At 39.1% G+C, this 11,801-nt stretch overlaps 1 protein-coding gene across 11 annotated transcripts in view; it reads right to left on the bottom strand.

Annotated features, from left to right (window-relative positions):
* The window catches only part of pitpnm2 (phosphatidylinositol transfer protein, membrane-associated 2), a 44,760-nt gene that overhangs the window by 12,017 nt on the left and 20,942 nt on the right, over positions 1-11,801 (bottom strand). For 8 of the 11 annotated variants that reach the window (XM_030064848.1, XM_030064849.1, XM_030064846.1 and 5 more), the window contains 8 exons: positions 7,439-7,653; positions 5,807-5,928; positions 4,972-5,205; positions 2,999-3,337; positions 2,745-2,840; positions 1,348-1,452; positions 628-692; positions 341-397 (listed from right to left, as the gene is read on the bottom strand). In XM_030064848.1, coding sequence (XP_029920708.1) covers positions 341-397; positions 628-692; positions 1,348-1,452; positions 2,745-2,840; positions 2,999-3,337; positions 4,972-5,205; positions 5,807-5,928; positions 7,439-7,653 — 1,233 coding nt within the window. The remainder of the gene's footprint in view (positions 1-340; positions 398-627; positions 693-1,347; positions 1,453-2,744; positions 2,841-2,998; positions 3,338-4,971; positions 5,206-5,806; positions 5,929-7,438; positions 7,654-11,801) is intronic. The other 3 variants (XM_030064850.1, XM_030064854.1, XM_030064856.1) reach the window with 1 other exon arrangement.

Raw genomic sequence — 11,801 nt, 5'->3', positions numbered from 1 at the left:
GTTTCTACTTTGAGGACGAAATTTTTTTGATACAAGCCTTTTAGCAGACGCCTCTTGTAGAGACTCCTGCTGATATCATGCATATTTGAGAAGCTGAATATGAAATTTCATATCAAGAAGTCTGTGTCCATGTGTGGCCAAGGAAGTCTGGAATTGGCCGGTATTACATAAACTCTTTGGAAGCTAACAACGGCACTATATGTGTCATTTCTAGAAGAGAAACTATTCTAATGTAAGATATCTATTCTAGCATTTCGTCTGATGTGCTCTACTTCCACTGTTAAGGTTTCTAAAGGAGTTTTCTTCACTACCACACTACAACCTTTGGAGCAAGACTTACTGCTGGGCGCCTGGTAACCCTGACAGAGTGATGCCTCCGCCTTTTAGAAGCACACCGCTGGATACGCAGAACAACAACACACCCAAAAACATGGGTTAAATACACTTCCCCAGGGAGTGTAATTGTAAAAACTATAATCTTGCCTTTTGTCTAAAAAATATCCAACTGCTGGATGGATTATAATATAATTATGCTGTCAGGATCAGAGAACGCTTAATTATGAGGAACCTAATTTGTTTAAAGATGTTAATGTAACAAAGACATAAACATTACTGATGAAATTTTACCTCCATTTGTGTCTCCTCATTAGTCATCACGGCATATTCCCCACCAGACTCCTGATACAAGGTTTCTGTAAAAACATCAATTGCCAAAGAAATGTACCATAAACAATTCTTTTTTTTTTCGTAACCCCTATCCCCCCCAGCCCCCCTTCCCACCTCCCACCACTTCCATTTTCACCACTGATAAGAACTATGCTATGTACAGTATACAGTTACAAAGTATAATAACACTACACTTATACTGGATTTAGCGCGACACCCTCTCACATGATAATTCCCAACCTTACACTTAATATCACTGTCAATAAGATAAAATGGTTGACTCCTCTATCTTGAAAAAGACTGCTAAGCAGTTTAAAGATGACACCATATCAAAAATCAGTCCTCTGTGATATCTTGCTTTCATAAAAAAAGACAAAAAACAGTATTATGTATGAAGTTCTGCCTGATAGTGGATAAAGAACTAACTGTTGTATAAAGTGGAAATAAAGTTAAGTCCCAATCCCTATTAAAAATCAGTCTTAATCACTTTGCCTCCCCCAAAAACATAGTGGAATAATTTTGAGGTCATTCTGCATTTTGCAACAGTTCAGTGTAATGTTCCCTTGAGATAAGGCAGAATGTACAGTTTGTACTGTACAGTTTTCCAAAATACTACAACTTGGCTTTGCTTGCCATTAGAGCATGTTTATGAACATCAGAAACATATGGGGAGTTACTCACCTTGCGCTTCATCCACTTCTATTGTCTCTATCTTGTCCATAAGGTCATTGGAACTCCATTTGGTGATCTCCTTGGCAAACATCTCCTCATTATCAGAAAAGTCCTCTGCGCAATACATAAAAGATATTCACTGTTAGAATTAACTAATCATTTAATAACAATAAGAAGAACAAGAAGAAAAAGAACAGAAGATCAAGATCAATGAAGATAAGGAGGAGGAAGAGTATGAGCATTTTTCTTAACAAGTTATAAGCTATAATGAACTGCACTGCTGGCTCCAAAAAGAATCATACAGCAGAAAAAAGAGTACAATATCACGGAATATTACTCTAACAGTATTATCCAGAAAAAAATAATAAAACTTGAGGCTTGAGGGTTTAATTAAAAAAGCAGATATGTACTCCATTTAACTGAGGCCAAAAGGAAAACTGATACAGCTACTATAAGACAACAACAATAACAAATCAACAATTTGAAAAAAATGTACAGCTTGCTAATTATGCCTCCTCTGACAGTTTTGTTTTCACCTTTGGTCTTCATTTTTGAGACAGAAGAGATCAAAGAAGCTTTATTCTAAGATCTAATGATCTGTTAAAAGTTGTATAATAAAAAATGTGGCCAGGTTATTTAATACAAAACATGATCTATCCTTGAAATTATGTTAAAAGCAAAGCTAATTGATGCCGGGCTTTTTGTAGTCTAGAAACAACTTTACTTGTAATACAAAGACATGAAGTTGCAAGTCAAAGCGAGGTGACAGCAATGGACAGAATTTAAAATTTCTAGATATTTCTCTGCTAGTAAAAACACAATCAAACATAATTGATTCCTATAATTCAGACCAAAGCAAAGAATCAAAGAGGACAAATTCTCTGGCTGGTTTGATATTCCACCAAAAAGGGCCAGGTGATAACAAACAAAAGAGGACCAAGGGTGGAGCCTTGAGGCACTCCACAGCGAAACTGTACTGAAGGGAGTATATAACAGCCCAAAGCAGTGTTAATTTTTTTCACTTTTCCGAGATGATCAGTGAAGATACAGTGTCAAAGGTAGTAATAAGCAAGTCACAACTGAAAGAAAATCATTTGTAACTCTAAGTAAGGGAGTTCTGTGCTATGTTTAGACTCAGATTGTAATTTACCACATTTTTCTCAATTTCGCTTGTACACTCAGTAACTGTCAACAAAAAGGGAATTTCTTAAATGTATCAGGAGAGTGGGTGTTTAGAAATTGAGTTGTGATTACTGACAACTGACAACAACTTTACAAAGAGTGCTCATTTAAAACATAATAGGACAGAGCTATTGTTGAGATGTTTATAATGGAAAGAATATAATTTCCGATGACTTGTTTTGGGAGTCTATTATGGAACATTGAAAAACTGTCCTTGATTTTACCATGCGCATCGAAGAACTCATCATCTGTACTGTCTTCTGAGTCTCGGGCGATACTCTGCATTCTCCATTCTGAAATGCTCTGATGAGATGGACTGCCTATATGCAACAGACACAAATAGATGATATCATTACTTACTGTCAGAGATGTACACAGTTATTTTGCTAATTCTTTATGTGACAGAAAATTATCAATAATCTTAAAACAATTTACATCGTGCAATAGAGTTGGCAAAAGTAAACAAATGACTACTCACCACCTCTCTTAGATGATCGATTGGAGGATCTAGAGGATGTTGACCACTGCTTGGTGAGCTCCCCTCGTGTCTCTAGTGAATCTCCCAGTCCTGTTCCTGTTCCTTCTGCCTCTGGGACTGATCCCCCAGTCTCAGCCCCCTGGTCCTGGTCCTGGGCTGCAGACGAGCCATTGGTCTCCGTTCCCCCCTCTTCAGTGAGGCTATATTGGGCCATCTTCCTAGCCAGCGCCAGCTGGGTCTCAAGCTCCAGCTGCCTGATGTCCTCAATAGTCAGGCCATACCACTCATCTTGCCAGCACCATGCCTGCCGATGGGCTCGCACCATCACCTTACGCAAACCTGGAAGGATAACAAAAAATCTTTATTATCAAGGTAATGAAATGTATAGCATTTCTTGAGCAGTCAATTACCAGTAATATATTTAAAGTCCCAGTAATCAATAACAATGTAACTCTAGTTTTTGTTCTCCTGTGGTAATTTGAAAAAATATATAAACTAGCTAAATTGGATAAACCAAATGGTACTATTATAAGTGATAAAAAAAAAGGCTGTGTCATGAGCTCTAGCTATTTTAAGAGGTAACACTGCCTATTCTCAACAAAAACAAACTAGAAAAAAAGAATTGGGGCCTATTGGCAAGTCAAGAATGTATCAGCAAAAGTTCTGGCTAAGAAGGTCATAACCAGAATACTAAAAACTGAAAATGTTATGCTTTTGAGAAATATCACTTTTAAGGGGAAGTGATTGGCTATGTCATCTAGAAAAACGAGCTAAGGCAAAAATATCTTGAATTTAGTCCATCAGAACACATATTCCAAACAAAAACACAAGCCTGGAAAAAAAGGTAATGGTAGTAAGATTCATTTCATTTCAATAAATGTCCCTCTCTCAATGTTCAAACAATCATCAGTTGGTTATAAAATGCTGCTAGCCGGTCATGATCCAACATCCAACTTGGTAATAAAAGTGACATCAACCAACAGGAGAAAAAAACATCATGTCAATATCCACTGCACTTCAAAGTGCCCATGGGCACATTATGAAACTGGGTATGAAAGCGAAAGTTGTTGAAAGGATGATGAATAAAGCTCCAAAGGTTATGTGAGAATGGGTACATGATAATGTTCATCAATCAGGCTAGACGTCGATGAAATGCAGTGAATATTTTAGTATATTATACAACCCAGTAAACAACCGCTGATCGAATTAGCTTTATGTCAGGGAATAAAAAGGTTCAATAAAAGCATACCACGTGAGCCAGTAGTAGCTGGGGAAAAACAGAGTTTTCGGGGTGAGGATCCATTGATTAGGCTAGTGAGTGAGCACAGGGCTGCCATAAAGATAAAGCAGCTGCTGCTTCATTAGCCTGCATGTAAATGCTGAGAGGGAATCAGCAAAGAACTCTGGGAGCATATATACACCATTAGATCACTACAATGAAACCACAACACCCAAACACTGGCAGGAAATTAATCCTTTTTGCCTTGTTATCTCATGGAGCCAGCCTTTCTCTCTTGTCCTCCTCTTTCTTGCACTGCTTCTACACATTTTAGACTTTCTCTGTGTATCTCTTGTATTTTATTTGATTGCTTTGTCTTGTCTGCTCACTATTCCCCAGACTCCACTAGACCTTGCTCATTTTCATTTCACTATCTTCCTCGTGCCTCTCTCCTCTCGCCCAGAACCACCATTCTTTTCTTCACCAGTGATTAATCATCATGAGTGTAAAAAACATTGTTTTGACTTAAAGACCTGTTACTTGCTCTCTATTTTACAAGCTCGCACACACACACACACACACACACACACACACACACACACACACACACTCTTTTGAACCTAAAGTAAAAGGAGGAGAAAAGCATGAAAGCAATAGAGAGAGCATGAAAAGTCTCCAGTGGACACACACACACACACACACACACACACACAACACACATATATACACACACTTGGCTATCTGCTGAGCCTACCGACATCGTGTATGAAGCGCTCAATCTTGGACTGCATGCCCCAGTATCTGAACTCCACTTTGCAGAGCTTGTAGGCACACATGACCGGTTTCTGTCCGGGGTTCTGGTTGATCTCCTCAATCCAGTCCTCTGACAGCGGGCCTCGTTTGGTCTTGACTGACTGGTACAGCTTAGGGTCCTCCTCCACCAGGTACTCATGCGGAGGAATGTAGTCCTTAACAATGTCTATGGGGTCTGCACAAGACAAACAATGACCATTAGTCACTCAAATGTAAAATTCCAGCCATCTTTGTGTTTTTTTTTAAGTGATGGTATCAATGTGTAAGGCATTCAGATTTAGGGATCCGCCTCTGAATGTCAGATATGAGCAGGGTGAATGCCACTAGAGGTCCTCACTGCATTAAGGGGTGTATTGTGTGTGACTGTGTGTATGTGTGTTTTATGTAATTACACCCAGAGTACCCACCCACCCCCTGCAGGGAAAGTGTTTGGGCTAGACAGCACATCTCTCCTGCACCCCAGAGTAGTGCTGCTGCAATAGAGAAGCCATCCAGTCTCAATATTCAGAGACACAACATCAGCTTATTCAGCCACTACAAAAAAGATACACACACATGCACACACACACACACAGCATAGTCTGTATCCCTGTGCACCACACTGTCTGCATTTTTAGTGTTTCTTTGGTTGGTGATGCTGTTTATTATGTGCCGGCACAAAATCCCAGGACTAGGCAGGCAATCTATGTACAATCTCAATGTATTCTTGTGTATTCCTGCTGGTATTGTGTTTATGGGGGCGTGTGTGTGTGTGTGTGTGTGTTTGATGCACTCACCTACAGTCCTCTGTCTCTTCTCAGCAGAGGACAGGTTGAAGACATCCACTTGATTTCCAGTGTCGGGTTTGTAGTACGTCTCAATGTCTATGGAGAACTTCTCTACAAACGGGCATGTATACCTGAGAGACAGAGGGCAGAAATGTTTTTATGGCTGTGTCCCTGGGATAAAAAAAAATACATAAAATGTGATGTAAAAACGTAAAATAACATTAAACACCATTTACTGCCAGGGACTGCATTCTCTGTTTCCACAGAGAAAATCACTGCACTATGTTGCCAAGCCTGTTCCAAGGAAAGTCACTAGATGCTGTGAGATGATGTCATATGCTAATTTTCATCTGAATATTTTTGCTACAGCCCCCCCGGAGGAGCTATACACTTCGTATGAGAAGTGCTGTGACTCACACTACTTTGGATTAGACAAACAAGTAGCGATAAGTCACATGCACCAACACCATCCATACTGAATTGTTGTTAAACGCTCTCAAAGTCAGAACATTAAACTAAATCCCTGCAGTCTGAAATGGTAGCCAGATTTGTCACCAGTCATTTTTCAGAAAGAAAGTTACCACGAGGCCCTGAAGAGTCACTAAAATCTAATCTCAAAGTTGCCAGTTTGTTATGTGCAGTGTATGAATACGTGGTTGCTAGCAATGAAATAGTTATAAGAATAAACCTGGCTACATCAGCTATATATTAATTGAATGATATCTCATGTTTAGTGCTTCATGTTTTATGCTGAAAGTGTTGGCTGAAATATCTCCTGAAGACAAATGGATGATGTTCGTCACCTCACAGTTAAACTGATCAACGGGACCATCTCTCAAAGAAGGATTAATTTTTAAACCAGGTAAAATCATACATTACTATTGAATTCTGTTGCACAAGCCTTTATATCTGTCTTAAAATTAAGGCCGAATAAATTTAAATCTCTCTTGAAATCTCACTTTAGTTTTTACTCTAAACCTAAATTAAATTTAGCCCTGCTGTGCCAAAACTTTAAACTTCAATTTAAAGTATAACCTGGTAATATATTAACTTCACTTGAAGAGGTTTAACTTTGGCTGCAATTCTGAGTGAAATGATCGGCTTCATCACAGAAAGTTATGGGACAGACTCTCCTTTACTTCTGTCGATCCATTAAAAGAGTCTGACAGTTTCCGCCAGGCAGTCTCTTTTTTCAAACACTGCTATTGTCCCCATTTTTTAAAAAACTTCTATAATTTGGATATGCTGCTCCATTTACCTCATCCATTAATGTTGTCTAAAATGTTCATTTAATCACATTCTTTTTCATTGCTGTTTGTAGTAAGCAATGGTCACGATCTTAGTTTAACTCTAAGTATTTAAGTTAGGTTTCAATCATTAAACTTGGATTTACAAAACAAGGATTAGTTTTTAAATTGTGCAACAGAGCTCTGCTTCATTTTCAATCTGGATCTACTCATTGCTAAACTCTGATTAGAACTGGTGTTATATTACATTAATCTTTGCTGGTGGAACCTAGCCTAAGGGAAAAGCTAGACCCTGAAGTCTGGCAGACCTTTCATATTTTTTCTTCTCTGTGTAATGAGATTTTCACCTCTTAATGGTGTGAGTATGTGAGGACACTTTGCATAATGCTCTCACCGGGTTCGCGTATAGGGGTAAGCATTCCAGGACTCCTCCTCCACTCGCAGCGCTGCTTGGGGCAGGATGGCACAGAACCAGGACGGTATGTGTTTGCCGATGTGGTAGACCTTGTGCGTGTACTGCCCCGAGCCCCCGGGGCCGTCCTCATAAGGCTTGTTCTCCAGGATCTCTACCCCACTGCCCTCGCCGCAGCTCTCCTCTCTGCTCTTTTTCTGCGAGGTGACAGAAAGACGAAGGGGCAGAGGACGGGAGAGAGGACAGAGGCGGGACGTGCTCAAAATCAGAATCATCAGACCGGCGGATTTCCATGTTTGTATCATCTACAATCCATGTTGTGTTGTCCAAAATCAGATCTGATTTTACTGTAGAGCAACATAACAAAGAAACTGCAAAATATATTATGTAATGAGGCTGATAGGTAGTTAAAAGATGTTTGGGGGATACAGCCAACCCAACAAACATGTCTTACTCATTCTTTTTCTCTCTGTCTCACATAAACACACACACACACACACACAAATCACGATCCATCACAATTCTGGATGGATGCTGCTGCAGAGGCAAAGTGCTGAGCAAGGAGGCAAACAGCACAAGAGAAAAAAACCCAGTCTCGTCTTTCTGTCACTGCCTTTCCACCTCATACATCACATCTCTTTTGCTCTTCTTAGTTCAAATCCTCTTACTTTCTCAGCACTTGGCATCATATTTTTTCTCTCCTGTCCACTGTGCTAAACAGACCCGGCTCAGTGGTGTGATTTAATTTTACTGATATACCCGTAACAATCAACATCAAACCCACTTCACTATACTCCTCTTTTATACTGATTACAGAGATGGCTGCCACCAGGATTGTGAATGACTGGTGGCAGTGTGGCACTGCCCTGTGTTTGCAGTTTGTTCACACATATATAATGCCCCGTGTGTGTGTGTGTGTTTTTTTTTTGTTTTTTTTTAAGTTGGAGTCAGTGAATATAATACTTTCTGCAATAAGAGGCAGCAGATGGTTCAACCCCACAGATCCTGTAAGCCCGAGCTGTGTATTAGCCTGCTGCTCCTCAGAGGGAGGCAGGGATTACATCTTAGTTTCTAAACAAACCACTGCTCCTTAAGAGCTTCTCATTTAGACTGCCACCGTCTGGGCTGCAGCACATGGAAAAGCACATGGACTCTTTAATTGACAGAGAGTGAATCCCTCCCGTATCTGATAGAGGGCTTTAGCTTGGCAGCCCTCTTTAAAGTCCCTACAAACTCATCTCTGCTTATCAGTATTACATACTTAATAGTTTTTTCAACGAAAAAAAAAAACACCCCTTAGTGCCTTAAAACAGCTAAATATAACTAAAATGTGCAGATCTATGAATGTGCAAATAGTCCCTGCCCACCGGTCATTACCAGAGCTCTGTTCACAGGACAAGCAAGCCGTATTTGAAAATCTAAGCATGTAAAAATTATTTTCTTTGTTATACTGATATTTTTCATGTGAAGCAGCCATTTTGACTTGATCTTGTTGATTTTACTTTACTTTTGGGAGTAAATGATGACCAGTGTTCCAGCACCTGCACTGCGACTGGTTGGACTCGGGTAACACATGGGTTGGTGACGTCGCAGGGTGTTTCCTGTTGTTGAACGGGGAGCAGGGCGTTGGGACTCCTGTCTGTGATTTTAGGTCAGTCCTCTCCTTTCAGCAGAGGACTGTGAAAACACCTCTCCAGTGACAAACTTTGCCAAGTCAGTTTAGTCAAGGTCCAACATTTAGGGGGACATAAACATAAGAAAGACACATTTTTAGTTGGAGAGAGTCTTTAAGAGCGGGCCGCAAATTACAAATTGCAGTTTACAGAGTTAGAGTTCATATTTAGTTTGAGAATTAACTGACCTCAAACTTAGCGGATCAACTTTTTATTAATCATGTCCTTATTTTGGATTGAAACTGATTAAAAATATATTGAACAAAAGGAAATGGGAGGAAAAAAATAGTCTCTTATGAAGAAATGTATGGACTTACTCAAAGACAGTTTCAGAGATTAGCTGCAGTTAGCTTTGCTTCACACACACACACACACACACACACACACACACACACACACACCCCGAAGATAGAATATGCATTCATTCATCACCTTTATTTATTCAAGGGGAGCCACTTGAGAGCAAGCTCTCTTTCAGTAGCAAGGGAAGTTAATTTGTACAGCCTTTCAAACAGAAGCCGATTCAAAGTGCTTTACAGAAGATTTAAGAAGACATAAAAACAAGATTTAAAAGACACTATTAAATAGAAAAAATTATTAAATAAGTTTGATTTAAAAAACAAACAAAAAAAAAAGCTATAGTGCATTACAGTTAAAGTGCACAATTTAGTAAAAGGCAGTGCCAGTAGCAAATAATAAATAGTGCCCTGATGCAATTCAACAAATATAAAAACAAGTTTACAAACAAATTGTAAACCATTTTAAGAAACTAGGTTTATATAGATAGATAGATAGATAGATAGATAGATAGATGTGTATGTATGTATATATATGTTTATATAGACAACATAATGCCACATAAAAGTCATCTTACAGGACTCACATGCATTCAAACTGCATATTCTTAGACTGAAGACGATAAAATTGATTAAAAGAATCAATCTTTCTAGTTTGATTTGCCTCTGTAGGCTTTCTGTGGGGCATAACATTTAAAAACCAACTTTTCCCGGCTCTGTGTTTACATAATGCGATTTTAAAACCAGACAATCTCATGAATGAATGTGTTATGCTGATGACTCATAATGCAAAAGACAAGCGATGGAATCTGATAACTTTTAAAGAAACGCTATACAGAGAGATTTAAATAAATAAAATACTGTTCCCTTCTTAACACCAAAGATGGCCAGCCTTCTCTCCGACACAGATCACAGTGATGCGCTCTAAAGGCAGCTCCAGTTATAAATCTAATGGCAGAATGACGGACTGCATCAAGAGGCTCTAAGGTGGAGGATATGCACTTCAGGACGTGAACAAAGCCTGACTTAAAGCAGAATTTGTGCCCACATTTCTGCATAAACCCAATGAGTTGTGCCAAAAAAACGACACACTATCGATCCGACTGTAACTTTAGATGTTTGCCATTTAGCCGTGTGTTTTATGTGGCTGCTCTGTTTGCATGAGCTGACTCAGAGGACACAGACACTGTGGTGTATCCAACAGATGATAAATAAGCTCATTTGTGCCTTCCAACATGAAGTGCTCTCGGACGAGGACGTGAATGCAAATTTCCATGATCATTATTAACGGCAGTAGTGGGGTGCTCCAGGTCAAGAAGCGGAGCTCAGATTGAACATGAAGACTTTAGAGAGAGGTGATATCAGTAATGAAGGTCGGAGGAGGCAAACGGCTGGAAAATTGCTGTAATCTAGCAGGTAATGTAATTTAGGAGGGCAGGTAAGGGCCGTAAATTATCTCCCCTCTCGTCTGGATCCCGTCTGCTGCCGAGCAAAAGCAAATAAGGAGGATCTCTATAAATGACACATATCTTTTAGACACGAAGTTTCTGCAAGAGCTGCTTCTGAGCTCTCTTTATAGATGTTAATGCATAAAACAGAGGCACTGCAGAGACAGGAAGCCACGATCTTTAGTCATGCACTTTCTATAGCTCTGTGTTGAAATAAAACCATAAGACGTCCGTAGCTCTGTAAACACAAATGTTATTGTTTTATTGTCTGTTATAATGAAAACGTTAGTCAATGGAGGACCTTTCAAAGTGCTTTATAATAGAATACAAAACGAAAATTAAAAAAGACAGTAAAACTAACAAAATAATTCAACAGATAATAAAATATGTAAGGGGCAGTAAAAACAGAAACCGGTAAGAATAATAAAATGAAGTAAAACCATGAAGAGCTTTATACATAAGTAAAAGGACCTTAAAATCTATTTTAAAAGATACCAGGAGCCGATGGAGTGTAGCCGAAACAGCTGATAAGCTCTCTCCTCTTGTTCTGGTTGAAAGTCTGAAAAAGATGTAATTTCTTAAGAGACAGTTTTGGCAAAGAGCACAAATGAAGTTTTTCCAGTGTATTTTGGAGATAGGAAGAGCAACGCTTTGGGAATATTTTTTAGATGATAAAATATTGTTTTGGTTATGTATGATTTCAAATGTAATCTATGACAATGCTCATGCACGTCACTTCTGACTTTATCTATTCCAGGGAGCCGGATTCCCATGTTTACAGAAAAGTAGATCTCTTTTAGCTTGGGAGCCAACTAAGAGTATTACAGATAAATCTTCATTTAGTTGCAGGAAATGATTTTCTCATCCCCTTATTGACTGCAGCCAGACAATTGGACTTCAGCATGAATGCACCGTGAGAGTGCTGTTT

The sequence above is a fragment of the Myripristis murdjan genome, chromosome 12 (assembly GCF_902150065.1).
Source record: "Myripristis murdjan chromosome 12, fMyrMur1.1, whole genome shotgun sequence".
Lineage (NCBI taxonomy): Eukaryota > Metazoa > Chordata > Actinopteri > Holocentriformes > Holocentridae > Myripristis > Myripristis murdjan.
This window is presented reverse-complemented; position numbering and strand designations above follow the sequence as displayed.